General features: G+C 44.1%; 1 protein-coding gene across 1 annotated transcript; it reads right to left on the reverse strand.

Moving 5' to 3' along the window:
• Positions 1-12037: 12037 nt before the first annotated feature.
• Positions 12038-12976, reverse strand: LOC128044910 (olfactory receptor 12-like). Its single transcript, XM_052637323.1, has one exon. It carries the CDS (start codon positions 12974-12976, stop codon positions 12038-12040), a length of 939 nt encoding a protein of 312 aa, XP_052493283.1.
• Between the last annotated feature and the right edge of the window lie 8707 nt (positions 12977-21683).

Below are 21683 nucleotides of genomic sequence, written 5' to 3' on the forward strand. Positions count from 1 at the left end.
AAGTAATGGGACTGGATGCCATGATCTTCATTTTCTGAATGTTGAGGTTTAAGCCAACTTTTTCACTCTCTTCTTTCACTTTCGTCAAGAGGCTTTTAGCTCCTCTTCACTTTCTGCCATAAGGGTGGTGTTATCTGCATATCTGAGGTTCCTGATATTTCTCCTGGCAGTTTTGATTCCAGCTTGTGTTTCTTCCAGTCCAGCGTTTCTCATGATGTACTCTGCATAGAAGTTAAATAAGCAGGGTGACAATATAGAGCCTTGACATACTACTTTTCCTATTTGGAACCAGTCTGTTGTTCCATGTCCAGTTCTAACTGTTGCTTCCTGACCTGCATACAGATTTCTCAAGAGGCAGGTCAGGTGCTCTGGTATTCCCATCTCTTTCAGAGTTTTCCACAGTTTATTGTGATCCACACAGTCAAAGGCTTTGGCATTGTCAATAAAGCAGAAATAGATGTTTTCCTGGAACTCTCTTGCTTTTTCCATGATACAACAGACGTTGGCAATTTGATCCTTCTTCCTCTGCCTTTTCTAAAACCAGCTTGAACATCAGGGAGTTCACGGTTCACGTATTGCTGAAGCCTGGCTTGGAGAATTTTGAGCATTACTTTACTAGCATGTGAGATGAGTGCAATTGTGCAGTAGTTTGAGCATTCTTTGGCATTGCCTTTCTTTGGGATTGGAATGAAAACTGACCTTTTGCAGTCCTGTGGCCACTGCTGAGTTTTCCAAATTTGCTGGCATATTGGGTACAGCACTTTCACAGCATCATCTTTCAGGATTTGAAACAGCTCAACTGGAATTCTATCACCTCCACTAGCTTTGTTCATAGTGATGCTTTCTAAGGCCCACTTGACTTCACTTTCCAAGATTTCTGGCTCTAGATGAGTGATCACATCATCATGTTCATTATCTGGGTTGTGAAGATTTTTTTGTACAGTTCTTCCGTGTATTCTTGCCACCTCTTCTTAATATCTTCTGCTTCTGTTAGGTCCATACCACTTCTGTCCTTTATCGAGCCCATCTTTGCATGAAATGTTCCCTTGGTATCTCTAATTTTCTTGAAGAGATCTCTAGTCTTTCCTATTCTGTTCTTTTCCTTTATTTCTTTGCATTAATCGCTGAAGAAGTCTTTCTTATCTCTTCTCGCTATTCTTTGGAACTCTGCATTCAGATCCTTATATCTTTCTTATTCTCCTTTGCTTTTTGCCTCTTTTCTTTTCACAGCTATTTGTAAGGCCTCCCCAGATAGCCACTTTGCTTTTCTGCATCTCCTTTCCATGGGGATGGTCTTGATCCCTGTCTCCTGGACAATGTCATGAACCTCAGTCCATAGTTCATCAGGCACTCTATCTATCAGATCTAGGCCCTTAAATCTATTTCTCACTTCCACTGTATAGTCATAAGGGATTTGATTTAGGTCATACCTGAATGGTCTAACGGTTTTCCCTACTTTCTTCCATTTAAGTCTGAATTTGGTAATAAGGAGTTCATGATCTGAAGCACAGTCAACTCTTGGTCTTGTTTTTGTTGACTGTATACAGCTTCTCCATATTTGGCTGCAAAGAATATAATCAATCTGATTTCTGTGTTGACCATCTGGTGATGTCCATGTGTAGAGTTTTCTCTTGTGTTGTTGGAAGAGGGTGTTTGCTATGACCAGTGCATTTTCTTGGCAAAACTCTATTATTCTTTGCCCTGCTTCATTCTGCATTCCAAGGCCAAATTTGCCTATTACTCCAGGTGTTTCTTGACTTCCTACTTTTTCATTCCTGTCCCCTAGAATGAAAAGGACATCTTCTTTGGGTGTTAGTTCTAAAAAGTCTTGTAGGGCTTCACAAAACCATTCAACTTCAGCTTCTTCAGCATTACTGGTTGGGGCATAGACTTGGATATGGTGATATTGAATGGTTTGCCTTGGAGATGAACAGAGATCATTCTGTCGTTTTTGAGATTGCATCCAAGTACTGCATTTCAGACTCTTTTGTTGACCATGATGGCTACTCCATTTCTTCTGAGGGATTCCTGCCCTCAGTAGTAGATATAATGGTCATCTGAATTAAATTCACCCATTCCAGTCCATTTTAGTTCGCTGATTCCTAGAACGTCGATGTTCACCCTTGCCATCTCTTGTTTGACCACTTCCAATTGGCCTTGATTCATGGACCTGACATTCCAGGTTCCTATGCAATATTGCTCTTTACAGCATCGGATCTTGCTTCTATCACCAGTCACATCCACAGCTGGGTATTGTTTTTGCTTTGGCTCCATCCCTTCATTCTTTCTGGAGTTATTTCTCCACTGATCTCCAGTAGCATATTGGGCACCTACTGACCTGGGGAGTTCCTCTTTCAGTATCCTATCATTTTGCCTTTTCATACTGTTCATGGGGTTCTCAAGGCAAGAATACTGAAATGGCTTGCCATTCCCTTCTCCAGTGGACCACGCTCTGTCAGACCTCTCCACCATGACCCGCCCGTCTTGGGTTGCCCCGCAGGCATGGCTTAGTTTCATTGAGTTAGACAAGGCTGTGGTCCTAGTGTGATTAGACTGACTAGTTTTCTGTGAGTATGGTTTCAGTGTCTGCCCTCTGATGCCCTCTTGCAACACCTACCATCTTATTTGGGTTTCTCTTACCAGGTGCAGGAGGGCCTAGAGGAGCTATCCCACGTTGAAGGTCAGGAACGGCGGTGGTAAGGAGATACCCCTTGTCCAAGGTAAGGAGCAGCAGCTGTGCTTTGCTGGAGCAGCCGTGAAGAGATACCCCATGCCCAAGGTAAGAGAAACCCACATTAGAGCCACCAGAACTTACATAGGACTGGGAAAGCAGACTCCTGTAGGGCACAAGCAAAACCCTCTGCACACCAGGACCCAGGAGAAAGGAGCAGTGACGCCACAAGAGAGTGACCCAGACTCGCCTGTATGTGTTCAGGAGTCGCCAGCAAAGGCGTGGGTTGGCAGTGGCCTGCTGCAGGGTCGGAGGCACTGAGTGTGGCAGTGCATGCATGGGACCTTTGGAAGGAGTTCGCCATTATCTTCATCACCTCCACCATAGTTTGGCCTCAGGTCAAACAACAAGGAGGGAACACAGCCCCACCCATCAACAGAAAACTGGAATAAAGATTTACTGAGCATGGCCCCACCCATCAGAACAAGACCCAGTTTATCCCTTAGTCAGTCTCTCCCATCAGGAAGCTTCCATAAGCCTCTTATCCTTCTCCTTCAGAGGGCAGACAGACTGAAAACCACAATCACAGTGTTCTGACAAAACGTGGTCCACTGGGGAAGGGACTGGCAAAGCACTTCAGTATTCTTGCCTTGAAAGCTCTATGAACGGTATGAAAGGCAAAAGGATAGCACATTGAAAGATGAACTCCCCAGCTAGGATGGTGCCCAATATGCTACTGGAGATCGGTGGAGAAATAATTCCAGAAAGAATGAAAAGATGGAGCCAAAGCAAAAAACAACACCCAGTTGTGGAGGCGACTGGTGATGGAAGTGAAGTCTGATGCTGTAAAGGGCAACACTGCATAGTGAAGTGAAGTCTCTCTGTCATGTCCTACTCTTTGCGACCTCATGGACAGTAGCCCACCAGGCTCCTCGGTCCATGGAATTCTCCAAGAAAGAATAATGGAGTGGGTTGCCATTTCCTTCTCCAATATTGCATAGGAACCTGGAAAGTTAGGTCCATTAATCAAGGTAAATTAAAAGTGGTCAAACAGAAGATGGCAAGAGTGAACATCAACATTTTAGGAATCAGTGAACTAAAATGGACTGCAATGGGTGAATTTAACTCAGATGACCATTATATCTATTACTCTGGGCAAGAATCCCTTAGAAGAAATGGAGTAGCCATCATAGTCAAATAAAGAGTCTGAAATTCAGTACTTGGATGCAATCTCAAAAATGACAGAATGATCTCTGTTAGTTTCCAAGGTAAAACATTCAATAACACAGTAATCCAAGTCTATGCCCCAACCAGTAATGCTGACAAGGCTGAAGTTGAGAGCTCCTATGAAGACCTACAAGACCTTCTAGAACTAACACGCAAAATAGATGTCCTTTTCATTAAAGGGGACTGGAATGTAAAAGTAGGAAGTCAAGAGATATCTAAAGTAACAGGCAAATTTGGCCTTGGAGTACAGAATGAAGCAGGGCAAAGGCTAGTAGAATTTTGCCAAAGAATGCACTGATCATAGCAAACACCCTCTTCCAACAACATAAGAGAAGACTCTACACATGGGCATCACCAGATGGTCAGTACTGAAATCAGATTGATTATATTCTTTGCAATCAAATATGGAGAAGTTCTATACAGCCAGAAAAAGGAATACCAACAGTTGACTGTGTCTCAGTATATGAACTCATTGCCAAATTCAGACTTAAATCGAAGAAAGTAGGGAAAACCACCAGACCATTAGGGTATCACCTAAATCAAATTCCCTACAATTATACAGTGGAAGTGACAAATAGATTCAAGGGATTAGATCTGATAGAGTGTCCGAAGAACGGAGGTTCATGTCATTGTAGAAGAGGCAGTCACCAAAATAATCCCCAAGAAAAACAAATGCAAGAGGACAAAATGGCTGTCTGAGGAGGCCTTACAAATAGCTGTAAAGAGAAGAAAAGCTAAAGGCAAATGAGAAAAAAAAAAGATATACCCACTTGAACGTAGAGTTCCAAAGAATAGCAAGGAGAGATAAGAAAGCCTTTCTCAGTGATCAATGCAAAGAAATAGAGGGTAACAATAGAATGGAAAAGACTAGAGATCTCTTCAAGAAAATTGGAGATACTAAGGGACCATTAAAGTAGAGACATTACTTTGCCGACTAAGGTCCGTCTAGTCAAGGCTATGGTTTTTCCTGTGATCATGTATGGATGTGAGAGTTGGACTGTGAAGAAGGCTGAGCGCCGAAGAATTGATGCTTTTGAACTGTGGTGTTGGCGAAGACTCTTGAGAGTCCCTTGGACTGCAAGGAGATCCAACCAGTCCATTCTGAAGGAGATCAGCCCTGGGATTTCTTTGGAAGGAATGATGCTAAAGCTGAAACTCCAGTACTTTGGCCAACTCATGCGAAGAGTTGACTCATTGGAAAAGACTTTCATGCTGGGAGGGATTGGGGGCAGGAGGATAAGGGGACGACCAAGGATGAGATGGCTGGATGGCATCACGGACTCGATGGACGTGAGTCTGAGTGAACTCCGGGAGATGGTGATGGACAGGGAGGCCTGGCGTGCTGCGATTCATGGGGTCGCCAAGAGTTGGACACGACTGAGCGACGGAACTGAACTGAACCGAACTGAACTGAAGGGACAATTTCATGCAAAGATGAGCTCAATGAAGGACAGAAATTGTATGGACCTAACAGAAGCAGAAGCTATTAAGAAGAGGTGGCAAGAATACACAGAAGAACTATACAAAAAAGATCTTCATGACCAAGATAATCACGATGGTGTGATCACTCCCCTAGAGCCAGACATCCTGGAATGCAAAGTCAAGTGGGCCTTAGGAAACATCATTAGGGACAAAGCTAGTGGAGGTGATGGAATTCCAGTTGAGCTATTTCAAATCCTAAAAGATGATGCTGTGAAAGTGCTGTACTCAGTATGTCAGCAAATTTGGAAAACTCAGCACTGGCTACAGGTCTTGAAAGGGTCAGTTTTAATTCCAACCCCAAAGAAAGGTATCGCTGAAGAATGTTCAAACTACTACACAATTGCCCTCATCTCACATGCTAGCAAAGTAATGCTCAAGATTCTCCAAGCCAGGCTTCAACTGTACGTGAACTGTGAACCTGTAGATGTTCAAGCTGGATTTAGAAGAGGCAGAAGAATCAGAGATCTAATTCCCAACTTGTTGGATCATCAAAAAGCAAGAGAGTTCCAGAAAAGCATCTACTTCTGCTTTATTGACTATGTCAAAGCCTTTGACTGTATGGATCACAACAAGCTGTGGAAAATTCTTAAAGTTATGGGAATACCAGACTACTTCACCTGGCTCCTGGAAAATCTGTATGCAGCTGAAGAAGCAATAGTTCGAACCAGACATGGAACAACAAACTGGTTCAAAATTGGGAAAGGAGTATGTCAAAGCTGTATATTGTCATCCTGCTTATTTAGCTGATATGCAGAGTGATATCTTATGGTGGCTGGTGTCAAATTTGTGGTATTCAAGGAAAATTTCACTCTGGGATCAAAGACACAGTCTTAGTCATTCAGAGCTTTGTACAGCAGAGAATTTACTAAAGTGAAAGGATATAAAAGCTTCTACACCTCAGAAGGGGGAAGAAAGAATACATCCCCTTACTAGTTTTAGCAGGGCAGTATTTACTTTTCAGCTGGCTGCTAGGAAGATAAAAAGAACACTTCAAGACTGTACAAGGCTGTAAAAGTTTAACCAGAATCCTTCTCCCACAGGGTACATCCCAAGATAACATTGATCCAAGATTTGTCAAAGAGAATGGGTTCCTGGCAGAATGTCTCTGGATGAGATATATTGTTGCTGTGTAAGCAATGGATATGAGAAAACAGGTTCCCAGGCATGATTTGTTACAGTTATAATCATTAACATACAGACAGAGAAAACCATACCCATGATTAAGACACCTTACTGCTGCACATTCATTAGCCCCATATCTAAAGAAAAGCCAGCTCTTTGGGGCAGGATACACTGTTGCAAAAGCCTTAATGAAAGCATGAGCAAGATAAACTGTTGCCTGGGCAGCCTACATGATTAATGCAAAAGCATGTGAACAAAAATATTCACCTCCACCTTAAAGGGGCCTTGGACTCCCTATCAACCTGCCTAAGTTTTAACTCTCTCAAGAGTACATCATGCGATATGCCATGCTGGATGACTCACAAGCTGGAATCAAGACTGCTGGGAGAAATATCAACAACCTCAGATAAGCAGATGACACCACTCTAATGACAGAAAATGAAGATGAACTAAAGAGCCTCTTGATGAGGTGAAAGAGGAGAGTGTAAAAGCTGGCTTAAAGCTCAATATTAAAAAAATCTAAGATCTTGGCATCCAGATCTCATCACGTCATGGCAAATAGTTGAGGCAACAATGGAAACAGTGACAGATTTTATTTTCTTAGACTTCAAAATCACTGAGGATGGTGACTGCAGCCATGAAATTCAGAGCAAAGTTATGACAAACCTAGAGAGCATATTCAAAAGCAGAGATATAACTTTCTCAACCAAGGTCCATCTAGTTGAATCTATGATTTTTCCATTAGTCATGTATGGATGTGAGAGTTGGACCATAAAGAAGGCTGAGTGCCAAAGAATTGATGCTTTTGAACTGTGGTGTTGGAGAAGACTCTTGAGAGTCCCTTGGACAACAAGGAGATCCAACCAGTCCATTCTGAAGGAAATCAAACTTCAATATTCATTGAAAGGACTGATACTATGGCCTAAGCTCCAATACTTTTGCTACCTGATATGAAGAGCTGACTGTCTGGAAAAGACCTTGATGCTGGGAAATACTGAGGGCAGGAGAAGATAGGCGCAACCAAGGATGAGATGGTTGGATGGCATTTATCGACTCAATGGATATGAGTGTGAGCAAACTCTGGGAGATGGTGAAGGATAGAGAAGCCTGGAGTGCTTCAGTCCATGAGGTTGCAAAGTCAGACTCAACTGAGCAACTGAATGACGGCAACAACAAAAACTCAACGAAGAATCGTCAAGCTATGAATATATATTTCTCTAAATATAAAAGGTTATTTTTCTAAGATATTATACACATTGACAACTAACATGAAAATATGCTCAACAGCACTAATCATTAGTGAAATGAAAATAAAAAACGATGTGATAGTACTTTGGAACTATCAGGATGGATATACAAAAGAAACGAAAGTATGTTTGTATGTTGTATGTATGTAAGTATATATGTTGACTAGGAGAAATTGGAACATTCTTGCACTGTTGATAGGAATGTAAGAAGTACTCTAGAAAATTCTTTACAGGTTCCTTCAAAATTTAAAAAAAAATACTATATGATCCAGTAATCACATATTTGAGTGTATATCCTGCCTCAATTTGATAGCAGTAACTACAAGAGATATTGGCACACCTACATACATAGCAGCATTCTTCATCATAGGCAGAAGGTGGAAGAAGCACAAGTGTTCACTGGTGAATAAAATGGTAAACAAAATGTTGTGGTGTATATGTGAGGGGATATTGTCTAGCTTTTTAAAATATTAAAATACTGATATTTACTGCAACACGGATAAAGCTTGAAGACATTTTGTTAAGTGAGATAACCAGACACACAAAAAGACAAACATTGTATGCTTTGCTTATGTGAGGCATCTAAAGTGGTCGCATTCATAGAGACAAATTAAAGTGTTGGCTGCCAGGGGTTGAGGCAGGGGAAATACGGAGTTACTGCTGAGGGGTATGCAGTTCAATTTTGCAAGATGAAATAAGTTCTGGAGATTTGTTACACGAGAAGGTGTATATGCTGAGCATTACTGAACTGTACACTTAAAAGCAGGTACAACAAAAATGTTGTTTTTTAAACATAATTAGAAACTTATAATCTTTAAAAAAGTTCGTATAGAAACAATTTAAAGTACAGTATGGTCCTGAAATTCAAGATGTTTATTCTACACTGCCAGGAGCCAGCACGGGAGATCCCACCCATGACAAGGCCATGTGCAGGAGACCTGACAGGCAAGGCGGATCAGGACTCGAGGGACTCCCTGGACCTGCTCGAGCATCTACCCCAAACCAAAATCTGTCTGTCTACTGGTTACTATATTATGTCTTTCACCAACTCTTCTGACATTAACAGGGGGCTATCCCCAACCACCTTTCTCTGGAGAAAATCAACTTAGGGCTCTAGTCAATAAGTCTCCTGGGCATGAAAGGAGCATTTCAGTTCAACCCCCCCTGTTGGCATTCTAGCTTGCTTGGCAGGTCTATCCAGACTCTTGCAGCTATGCATATGATTGTTCACAAACCATGACACGGGAAGTCTAAGCATTCTAAAAATATAGAGCCCTTCGAGGGGTGAAAAAGTTTTATTAAAATGATACCGGTGAAGGTTTTCATGTTGAGCCAATGCTTGCTGCTAAGTTCCCATATCCCTTATCCATTGTGTGCCTGGGAGTGCATATAGTTAGAATATAGGAAAAATAAGTGGTAGCCTTGGCATTAGCAACATTAGACCTTGAGTTAATAAGTTCTTTCTTTGTTGTAACCCACTGCAACTTTGCTCTATAAAAATGTAACTGTGTTTAAGTATTCTTAGGGTGATGCAGATTAAGGAATTTAAGAAAAAAAAAAAAACACTTCAAGGGAAAATAAGTTTTCTGGTTGACCAACCTTTATCAAGAAAGAGTCATAAAATGTCAACAGGTCTCCGGGCCTAAAGATAATGTACAAAACATAAGACCCTTGCTTATGAAATGGTATGCAGGAAAAAACCTGGTTTTGATTAAGGTTAAAACTGATGGAATGTTGAGCTGACTCTGCATGACTCTGCATCTTTCACTTTGCTCTATGTACAACTCAGGGTATAAAAGCCCCTTTCGAGAATAAACTACAGGCCTCGCTCACCGAAGCTTGGTCTCCCCGTGTCATTCTTTCATTCACCAACACCGTTCATCCTGAGAGTATCCCTGGACTCTGCTGAGGCTGGACCCCAGCACTACACTAACTCAATAATGTAACTAGAACTATAAGTTACATTTTGGAGTTGAGTGACTAATTAACACTGAACTGAAATTATAATCAGCCACTAGATATGGACTGAGAACCTATTAAGTGGCAGAATATTGCAAAGCATGTACAGAATTAAATAAGCAGGGTGGCAATATACAGCCTTGACATACTCCTTTTCCTATTTGGAACCTGTCTGTTGTTCCATGTTCAGTTCTAACCGTTGCTTCCTGACCAGCATATAGGTATCTCAAGAGGCAGGTCAGGTGGTCTGGTATTCCCATCTCTTTCAGAATTTTCCAGTTTATTGTGATCCACACAGTCAAAGGCTTTGGCATTGTCAATAAAGCAGAAATAGATGTTTTTCTGGAACTCTCTTGCTTTTTCGATGATCCAGCAGATGCTGGCAATTTCATCTCTGATTCCTCTGCCTTTTCTAAAACCAGCTTGAACATCTGGAAGTTCACAGTTTACGTAAGCATTACTTTACTAGCGTGAGAGATGAGTGAAATTGTGCAGTAATTTGAGCACTCTTTGGCATTGCCTTTCTTTGGGATTGGAATGAAAACTGACCTTTTCCAGTCCTGTAGCCCCTGCTGAGTTTTCCGAGCTTGCTGGCATATTGAGTGCAGCACTTCCACAGGATCATCTTTTAAGATTTGAAATAGCTCAACTGGAATTCCATCACTTCCACTAGCTTTGTTCATAGTGATGCTTCCTAAGGCCCACCTGACTACACATTCTACAATGTCTGGCTCTAGGTGAGTCCGGAAGATATTATTATTTTTTTTGAAAGATATTCTTGTAAGATAGTATAGGTAAAAGAATATCTATTTGAACCCCCATAGAATGATACAGGACAAATGAGAGGGAGAGAGAGAATGAGGAAGAGGGGGGCCATTGGAGAAGGAGGAGGGGGCAGAGGAGGGGGAGGAGGGGAAGTGGAGGGGAAGGGAGTGGGGAATGAGGATGATGAGGAGGACAAGGGAAAGTGGGTGGGAGATAGAACAATATCACAGCATGAGAGGATGAAAAGCACGATATCATGGAGAGGTAATTTGGGGAACTCAACAAAAAATATACTGTATCAGATGATTACAGTAATATACTACAGAGGCAGAAATAATTTTAGAGAGCTCAAAGCGAAGACAAATGGGGCCAAGAATCCAGCAGATACCTTGGAGTGCGCTGGAAATAAGTGATGGTGAGTAGCAATTTGATGCTTGGGTGTTGGCTCCTCCCCACAGTTCTCCTGAGCAAGAGATGGAGAACTATTATCAGAGACCACTCCCAGGTTCACTGGGCAAGTTTCTGGTAGTGACCATGGGAGTGGATGACGCTACTGAAGGAAGACACCACGAGGAGGCCTCTGGGCTCTGAGTCCAGGCTGTATGTTGGGTCCATGGAGCACGAGGATGTATCTCTGAATGGGCAGGTCAAGACTGAGGGACCAGGCTCCTGGGGAGTGCAGGACAGGGCTAGAAAGTTATGCTCCCTGCTAAGAAAGTTCACCATCTTTTAGCAACCCCTGATTTCTTCTGCAGCCACCAGGAACATTACCTTTATTAACAGATGTCTGTGTTGACAAAGCACCATTTGTCAGGGTCATAAGTAGTCAGCAAAGTGTCAGCTGCCAGGCTGTGTGGTATAGGTCAGTTGAGCTTTGAGAATCAGGCATTCACGTTGATTCCCTGGGGCTCCCAGCTGCTGTCTGAGGGGAAAAACCCAGGACAGGGAGCACTGAGAGCCTCTGAAGCTGGGCACAGGTGCTCCCTGCTTCCTTGTTGGTATGGCAGTATCAGTGAATGGGAGGGGAAGGTGTAAGAACAACCACACTGCAGAATTAAGGGGGAACCTGGTCTTCCCAACTCCTCTAATTGGCAGTAGTAATCTCAGGCTTCCACCAAGGAAGAGGCAAGGCTGGGTGTGCTGAAGCCCCGCTTGCAGGTGGTCCAGGGGAGGACTCTGAGCACACATTTGCATGCGATTCAGGAAAGAAGTGAAGGAAATGGCCAGAGACTTTGTCTAGTTATGCACCTTCCCTGGTAGAGTTGAGCTTGAGACACACTACGCCTCGAAGACTCTATGTTCGTCACTCTCCCTACAGAGTTCAAGATTAGAGTCGTGCCCCATTGATGATATTAATTTTCTGATGCCAAAGAAAATGTCTCATTCACTTTGTATCTCACAGTCAAAATGTGTGGCCGATGGTATGTGAAGGACTGAATGAAATGTTGGATGAAAGAATGAATTGAGGGAATAAGGAAAAAATTCCTCCAACCAAACCTAGTGCCTCCCATGAAGCCATCTTGTCCTGACGTCAAGACACACTGCCCCTTCTGGCCACCCTCCATCACGTGGCTGTGTGTCTCTGCCCCAGTCTCCACAGGGCATCCTTCACCTCCTTGTTTCTCAGACTGTAGATGAGGGGGTTGAGCATCGGGATGACCAGGGTGTAGAAGACAGAGACCACCTTGCCCTGCTCCATGGACAGCACAGCCCCCGGCTGGGCATACATGACAAAAACTGTCCCATAATAGATGGACACAGCTGTCATGTGGGAGCCGCAGGTGGAGAAGAGCTTGTGCCTCCCTCCTCCTGAGCGCATCTTCAGGATGGTCACTGTGATGTAGCCATAGGAGGTGAGGACCACAAGTATGGTGCCCACAATTATGAGCCCACAAAGGCCAAACAAGACCAGCTCACTGATGGTAGTGTCAGCACAGGCAAGCTTGAGTAATGGAGGCACATCACAGAAGAAGTGGTCGATGTGGTTGGAGCTGCAGAATGGGAGGCTGAATGTGAAGCTGGTCTGCAGAATGGAGTTGAGGCAGCCCCCACAGTAAGTGCCCAACACCAGGCGGGCACACACTGAGGGGCGCATGGCGATGGGGTAGCGCAGGGGGCTGCAGACGGCCACGAAGCGGTCATAGGCCATCACGGCCAGGAGAAATGCCTCAGTGGTGCCCACCATGGAGAAGAAGAAGAACTGGGTGGCACAGCCTGCAAAGGTGATGACCTTGGAGGAGGAAAAGAAGTTGGCCAGGGCTTTGGGGTAGATGACAGACGAGTAGCACAGGTCCACAAAGGAGAGGTTCTTGAGGAAGAAGTACATCGAGGAGTGCAGACGGGCATCCAGCGTGATGACCACCATCATGGTGAGGTTCCCCAGGACGGCCACCACGTACAGGGCCAGGAACAGAGCAAAGAGCAGGGCCTGGGTCTGAAATCCATCCAGTACAAACTCCTGCAAAGGCATCGCTGAAAGGTTTCCATTTCCATAGGGTGACATTTCCCTGAACTGGGCAACAGGGGCAGAGAGTCAAGAGCAGGAGAGAGACAGTGAGATGGAGCAGGTCAAGGTCACATGGTGATCCTCCCGTGGGTCACACACACCCTTCCGTGCCTCAGTGCCCATGGACCAACACACTATCCACTGCCCATTTCTCCTTTCAGATGAGCTCAGCCTGACCTGAAATTGTAAACATTCCCACTGACTTGTGCCTTCATAATCATGCATGGAGCCCTCTCTCTCTGGGAGACTCTGAGCTGTTGTCACGGGGTTTGCCCAGGGCTCCTCCAGAGCTGAGTGTCTATGGTGTAAGTATGGCTTGCATCTCCTGGTCATTTATGAAGGACATGTTTTCCCTCCCCATGGGGATACTTCTGAGTCGTGCCGTTTCTACACTTTGTTCGAGTATCTAATACTGCATGTTCTGTTCCTTATTTTGAGTTAAGTGAGTGAGTGAAGTCGCTCAGTCATGTCTGACTCTGTGACCCAATGGACAGTAGCCCACCAGGCTCCTCTGTCCATGTGATTCTCCAGGCAAGAATACTGGAGTGGGTTGCCATTTCCTTCTCCAGGGGATCTTCCCAACCCAGGGATCTAACCCAGGTCTCCCGCATTGCAGGCAGACGCTTTAACTTCTGAGCCACCAGGGAAGTCTCTTATTTTAGCCCTACTTTAATTTCAGAAATTGTAAAGCCCTTTTTGCCATCCTGACTCAACCCAGTGATGGTCCTATCTCTAGGCCAGGCCAGGACCAGAGCAGGGACCAGTCCTCACCAGGCTAATGTGGGTGATTTGTCTGTCACCCCTGTAGACCATGAGAGATATCTCAGCTTCATTGTCTCTGAGATTTTGAGCTCTCTGCATCTTTGAGAATCTAAGGGTTCTTTCCTGCTATGTCCTGATGTGGCATAATTCATGGAGAGCAGCAGCGGACAGCCCCTGCCAGACAGGGACTGTGACACACTCAGGGCGTGCCATGTCTTCCCCCTGTCCTTACTTCCATGCCACTGGCACCTTGGCACACTCCGTGTAGTGATTGCTTGGAGCAATGGAAGCCACCAACATGGTCATATCTGCCTTAATGTCTGGGTCCCCCTTTGGGTGCTGCTTCCTGTCCCTGTCACAGCCCAGACCTCCCTTGTCTGCCACACACTCTCATGAAACATGGGGACCAGTTGTGTGATGGCCAGAGGAATTAACAGGATATCATTCAACTTAAGAGCAGGAGTAGGAAGGATGGATCATTAGCACAGAGCCACAGTGCCTCCGAGGGAGGGGAGGAGGATTAATGAGAGGGTGAAAGCTGATTTTATAGTTTCATGTTTTCTAGAGGTCAGATCTGTAGCATCAGCGAGATATCTGACTTTGAAAGTGTGAGTTCCCCAGGAGTCGGGGTGTGCAGGCAGAGGCTGGAGGTCAGTGGTGCCTGTGGAGGAGTGATGACCCCTCACGTTCCCTCTGAGACTGAAGTTCTCTTAGAAGGTTGTCTATGAGAGCCAGGGCTCTCTCTCAATAGAGGATGTGGATGAAAGAATAGGCTGTCCTATTTTGGAATATTTAGGCTTTCCTATCTGGAATATTTGACCCTAACTCTCACATGAGAGCAGAGGCGGATAGTCTGACCTTGGTCGCCCAAGATCCTCTTGCATATGTGTTTGAAGCTGGTGCTAAGTGTAATGGCCCCTACCCACCTTGCCTGCCCGCCCCTGTGCAAATAGCCCTGTACTCTCAGTGGCACAAGGAATCGCCCCCTCTCCCTCTTCAGCTCTACCTTCCTTGCAGTGAAGTGAGACTGGGGAGGGGAAAGGGATGGCCCCCGAGATGCCAGTGATAGTCTGCCCAGGTCCTCTAGTTCTGGGTACCAGGAGGTCCCACAACACAGTTCAATCAGAGTGGACCATGTTGAACTTACCTCCCCCTCTCTCTGTCCCCTTAGCCGGCCAGCATCGGAGGCACCTGCACACTAGGATGTTTTGCTGGGGAGGATCTCTCCACCTGGCACGGCTGGGATTCGAGGCCTCAAGTGGCCAATTAGTTGCTGCCAAAGCTCTGAGTACGCTGGGACTCCCAACACCCTGAGTCCCTGGAAGAGGTAGTCCTGTGGGTAAAATTCCTTTGATACATGTCAGCCCACAGCAAGAGGGGTAAGGGAGCCTGAAATTCCTCTGGGAGTGCTGCGATCCACCAGATGAGAAGCAAATCAGAGGGACCCAGTGGCCATCCTTGGAATGACTTCCCTAGGGCTGCAGGTGTGACCTCCTGGCCCACAGCTCTTCCTCCTCTTCTGCTGTATCCTGGCGTGTTGGTGTGATGAAGAGTGATGCACAGGACTCTGTGTCTGCGGGAGCAGCACAGCCCACTCTAAATCATAATATGGCCCTTCCCTCAGGGCAGGTCGAGTAAAAGTATCTGTTAAAACAAAATATTTTAATCCTGGACAGAAATCCCAAGCCAAAGCATCGTGATTTATATTTACTATTAAAATATAGGGGCCAACCTGGTTGCACAGTGGTAAAGAATCCGCCTGCCGCCAAAGACACAGAAGATGTGGGTTCCATCCCTGGGTTGGGAAGATCCTCTGGAGAAAGAAATGGCCACCACTCCAGTATTCTTGCCTGGAAGATTCCATGAACAGAGGAGCTTGTCAGGCTACAGTCCATCTGTCACAAAGAGTAAGATATGACTGAGTGACTGAACATACACACATTAAAATATAGAAAGTATGCAAGTGAAAAGCTGGTGCCGGGAGCCAGCACGGGAGATCCCACCCATGACAAGGTCATGTGAAGGAGACCTGACAGGCAAGGCGGGTCAGGACTCGAGGGACTCCCTGGACCTGCTCGAGCATCTACCCCAAACCAAAATCTGTCTGTCTACTGTTTACTATATTATGCCTTTCACCAACTCTTCTGACATTAACAGGGGGCTATCCCCAACCACCTTTCTCTGGAGAAAACCAACTTAGGGCTCTAGTCAATAAGTCTCCTGGGCATGAAAGGAGCATTTCAGTCCAAACCCCCCTGTTGGCATTCTAGCTTGCTTGGCAGGTCTATCCAGACTCCAGCTATGCGTATGATTGTTCACAAGCCATGACACGGGAAGCCTAAGCATTCTAAAAATATAGAGCCCTTCGAGGGGTGAAAAAGTTTTATTAAAATAATACTGGTGAAGGGTTTCATGTTGAGCCAATGCTTGCTGCCAAGTTCCCATATCCCTTATCCATTGTGTGCCTGGGAGTGCATTAGTTAATATAGTTGTAATGTAAGAAAAACAAATAGTAGCCTTGGTATTAACCACATCAGACCTTTGAGCTAATAAGTTCTTTTTTGTTGTTGTTGTAACCCACTGCACCTTTGCTCCATGAGAACGTAACTCTGTTTAGTACTTTCTGAGGCTGACACAGATTAGAGGTATAAAGAAAAAAACACTTCAAGGGAAAACAAGTTTTCAGGTTGATCAACCGTTATCAAAAAAGGGTCATAAAATGTCAACAGGCCTCCAAGTCCAGAAGATAATGTACACAACATAAGACTCTTGTTTATGGGAAAGGTATGGAGGAAAAAATCCTGGTTTTGATAAGGGCAAAACTGCTGGAATGTTTGAGCTGACTCTGCATGACTTTGTATCTTTCATTTTCCTCTATGTACAAGTCAGGGTATAAAAGCTCCTTTTAAAAATAAAGTTACGGGCCTCGCTCACCGAAGCTTGGTCTCCCCGTGTCATTCTTTCGTTCGCCGATGCCGTTCATCCTGAGGATATCCCTGGACTCTGCTGAGGCTGGACCCCAGCAAGCTGGAGAAACTTGTATCATGAATATCCCAAGAAAACCAAGGCTTTTGTGGCTTAGTAATCATCAAAATACAAAATAGACCTCAGGAGAAAATTTTGCTCATAAAGGGGCATTTCATAATTCAAATGTTCAATCAAACTGGGTAATGTGAAAAATATAAATATGTATACAACTAATAAAGATTTAAAATATGTAATGTAAAAACTGACAGAAATGAAAACAAATGTAAATCTCCAAAACATGGTTGATATTTTATCATGCTTCTCTCTGTAACTGATAAAGCAAGCAGAAATATTGTTATCTGATAGAATTGGTTCAAAGTATCAACCACATGGACCTCCTTGGCATCAGTTCAGTTCAGTACTCAGTTGTGTCTGACTCTTTGAGGCCCTATGGATTGCAGCACGCCAGGTTTCCCTGTATATCATCAACTCCCAGAAAATTGCTCAAACTCATAACAATGAGTGAATGATGCCATCCAACCATCTCATCCCCTGTCGTACCCTTTTTCTCCTGCCTTCAATCTTTCCCAGCATCGGGGTCTTTTCTAATGAGTCAGTTCTTTGCATCAGGTGGCCAAGGTATTGGAGTTTCAGCTTTAGCATCATTCCTTCCAATGAATGCTCAGGACTGATTTCCTGTAGATTTAACTAGTTTGATCTCCTTGCAGTCCAAGGGACTCTCAAGAGTCTTCTCCAACACCACAGTTCAACAGCACCAATTCTTCAGCGCTCAGCTTTCTTTATAATCCAACTCTCACATCTATACATGACCACTGGAAAAACCACAGCTTTGACTAGATAGACATTTGTTGGCAAAATAATGCCTCTGCTTTTTAATATGCTGTCTAGGTTGGTCATAGCTTTTCATCCAAGGAGCAAGCATCTTTGAATTTCATTGCTGCAGCCACCATCTGCAGTGACTTTGGAGCCCCAAAATAAAATCTGTCACTGTTTCCACTGTTTCCGCATCTATTTCCCATGAAGTGATGGGACGAGATGCCATGATCTTAGTTTTCTGGATGTTGAGTTTTAAGCCAACTTTTTCACTCTCCTCTTTAACTTTCATCAAGAGGCTCTTTAGTTCTTCACTTTCTGCCGTTAGGGTGGTATCATCAGCATATCTGAGGTTATTCATATTTCTCCTGACAACCTTGATTTTCCAGCTTGTGCTTCATCAGCATGGCATTTTGCATGATTTACTCTGCATAGAAGTTAAATAACGAGGAGACAATATACAGCCTTGATGTACTCTTTTCCCAATTTGAAATCAGTGTGTTGTTCCATGTCTGGTTCTAACTGTTGCTTCTTGACCTGATTCCAGATTTCTAAGGAGGCAGGTAAAGTGCTCTGGTATTTCCATCTCTTGAAGAATTTTCCACAGTTTGTGGTGATCCACACAGTCAAAAGATTTGACGTAGTCAATGAAGCAGATGCAGATGTTTTTGTGGAATTTTTAGCAATACTTTGCAAGGTAAGGGGCAGCGGCTGCGCTTTGCTGGAGCAACCGTGAAGAGATACCCCACGCCCAAGGTAAGAGAAACTCAAGTAAGATGGTAGGTGTTGCAAGAGGGCATCAGAGGGCAGACACACTGAAACCATACTCACAGAAAACTAGCCAATCTAATCACACTAGGACCACAGCCTTGTCTAACTCAATGAAACTAAGCCATGCCTGCAGGGCAACCCAAGATGAGCAGGCTGTGGTGGAGAGGTCTGACAGAATGTGGTCCATTGGAGAAGGGATGGCAAGCCACTTCAGTATTCTTGCCTTGAGAACCCCATGAGCAGGATGGAAAGGCAAAATGCTAGGATACTGAAAGAGGAACTCCTCAGGTCAGTAGGTTTCCAACACACTACTGGAGATCAGTGGAGATATAACTCCAGAAAGAAAGAAGGGATGGAGCCAAAGCAAAAACAATACCCAGCTGTGCATGTGACTGGTGATAAAAGCAAGATCTGATGCTGTAAAGAGTAATACTGCACAGGAACCTGGAATGTCAGGTCCACGAATCAAGGCAAATTGGAAGTGGTCAAACAAGGGATGGCAAGGGTGAACATCGACATTCTAGGAATCAGCAAACTAAAATGGACTGGAATGGGTGAATTTAACTCAGATGACCATTATATCTACTACTGCGGGCAGGAATCCCTCAGAAGAAATGGAGTAGCCATCATGGTCAACAAAAGAGTCTGAAATGCAGTACTTGGATGCAATCTCAAAAACGACAGAATGACCTCTGTTTGTCTCCAAGGCAAACCATTCAATATCACAGTAATCAGAGTCTATGCCCCAACCAGTACCGCTGAAGAAGCTGAAGTTGAACGGTTCTATGAAGACCTACAAGACCTTTTAGAACTAATACCCAAAAGAGATGTCCTTTTCATTCTAGGGGACTGGAATGCAAAAGTAAGAAGTCAAGAAACACTTGGAGTAACAGGAAAATTTGGCCTTGGAATGGGGAATGAAGCAGGGCAAAGAATAATAGAGTTTTGCCAAGAAAATGCACTTGTCATAGCAAACACCATCTTCCAACAACACAAGAGAAGACTCTACACATGGACATCACCAGATGGTCAACACCGAAATCAGACTGATTATATTCTTTGCAGCCAAAGATGGAGAAGCTCTATACAGTCAACAAAAAACAAGACCAGGAGCTGACTGTGGCTCAGATCATGAACTCCTTATTACCAAATTCAGACTTAAATTGAAGAAAGTAGGGGAAACCATTAGACCATTCAGGTATGACCTAAATCAAATCCCTGATGCTTATACAGTGGAAGTGAGAAATAGATTTAAGGGCCTAGATCTGATAGATAGAGTGCCTGATGAACTACGGACTGAGGTTCATGACATGTACAAGAGACAGGGATCAAGACCATCCCCATGGAAAAGAAATGCAAAAAAGCAAAATGGCTGTCTGGGGAGCCCTTACAAATAGCTGTTGAAAGAAGAGAAGTGAAAAGCCAAGGAGAAAAGAAAAGATAAGCATTTGAATGCAGAGTTCCAAAGAATAGCAAGAAGAGATAAGAAAGCCTTCTTCAGCAATCAATGCAAAGAAATAGAGGAAAAGGACAGAATAGGAAAGACTAGAGATCTCTTCAAGAAAATTAGAGATACCAAGGGAACATTTCATGCAAAGATGGGCACGATAAAGGACAGAAATGGTATGGACCTAACAGAAGCAGAAGATATTAACAAGACGTGGCAAGAATACACAGAAGAACTGTACAAAAAAGATCTTCATGACCCAATTAGTCACAATAGTGTGATCACTCATCTAGAGCCAGACATCCTGGAATGTGAAGTCAAGTGGGCCTTAGAAAGCATTACTGCGAACAAAGCTAGTACAGGTGATGGAATTCCAGTTGAGCTATTTCAAATCCTGAAAGAGGATGCTGTGAAAGTGCTACACTCAATATGCCAGCAAATTTGGAAAACTCAGCAGTGGCCACAGGACTGGAAAAGGTCAGTTTTCATTCCAATCCCAAAGAAAAGCAATGCCAAAGAATGCTCAAACTACCCCACAATTGCACTCATCTCACATGCTAGTAAAGTAATGCTCAAAATTCTCCAAGCCAGGCTTCAGCAATATGCGAGCCGTGATCTTCCAGATGTTCAAGCTGGTTTTAGAAAAGGCAGAGGAACCAGAGATCAAATTGCCAACATCTGCTGGATCATGGAAAAAGCAAGAGGGTTCCAGAAAGACATCTATTTCTGCTTTATTGCCTATGCCAAAGCCTTTGACTGTGTGGATCACAATCAACTGTGGAAAATTCCTCAAGAGATGGGAATACCAGACCACCTGACCTGCCTCTTGAGAAATCTGTATGCAGGTCAGGAAGCAATAGTTAGAACTGGACATGGAACAACAGACTGGTTCCAAATAGGAAAAGGAGTACGTCAAGTCTGTATACTGTCACCCAGATTATTTAACTTATATGCAGAGTACATGATGAGAAACACTGGGCTGGAAGAAACACAAGGTGGAATCAAGATTGCCAGAAGAAATATCAATAACCTCAGATTTGGATATGACACCACCCTTATGGCAGAAAGTGAAGAGGAACTAAAAAGCCTCTTGATGAAAGTGAAAGTGGAGATTGAAAAAGTTGACTAAAAGTTCAACATTCAGAAAACGAAGATCATGGCATTCGGCCCCATCATTTCATGGGAAATAGATGGTGAAACAGTGGAAACAGTATCAGACTTTATTTTGGGGGGGCTCCAAAATCACTGCACATGGTGACTGCAGCCATGAAATTAAAAGACGCTTACTCCTTGGAAGAAAAGTTATGACCAACCTAGATAGTGTATTCAAAAGCAGAGACATTACATTGCCAACAAATGTCCGTCTAGTCAAGGCTATTTTTTTTTCCAGTAGTCATGTATGGATGTTTGAGTTGGAGTGTGAAGAAAGCTTAGCACCGCAGAATTGATGCTTTTGAACTGTGGTGTTGGAGAAGACTCTTGAGAGTCCCTTGGACTGCAAGGAGATCCAAGCAGTCCATTCTGAAGGAGATCAGCCCTGGGATTTCTTTGGAAGGAATGATGCTAAAGCTGAAGCTCCAGTACTTTGGCCACCTCCTGTGAAGAGTTGACTCATTGGAAAAGGCTCTGATGCTGGGAGGGATTGGGGGCAGGAGGAGAAGGGGACGACCGAGGATGAGATAGCTGGATGGCATCGCTGACTCTATGGACGTGAGTTTGAGTAAATCCTGGGAGTTGGTGATGGACAGGGTGGCCTAGCGTGCTGCGGTTCACTGGGTCGCAAAGAGTTGGACACGACTGAGTGATTGAACTGAACTGAACTGAGCACATCAAACTTTAGGGAGGGCAAAAATGTCCATTGTATAATACCCATTACTGAAAAAATAAAAAAGGAAGTAATCTAAAGTTGTCTTTAAGAAGATT

Source organism: Budorcas taxicolor, chromosome 3 (genome assembly GCF_023091745.1).
Source record: "Budorcas taxicolor isolate Tak-1 chromosome 3, Takin1.1, whole genome shotgun sequence".
In the NCBI taxonomy this organism is placed as follows: Eukaryota; Metazoa; Chordata; class Mammalia; order Artiodactyla; family Bovidae; genus Budorcas; species Budorcas taxicolor.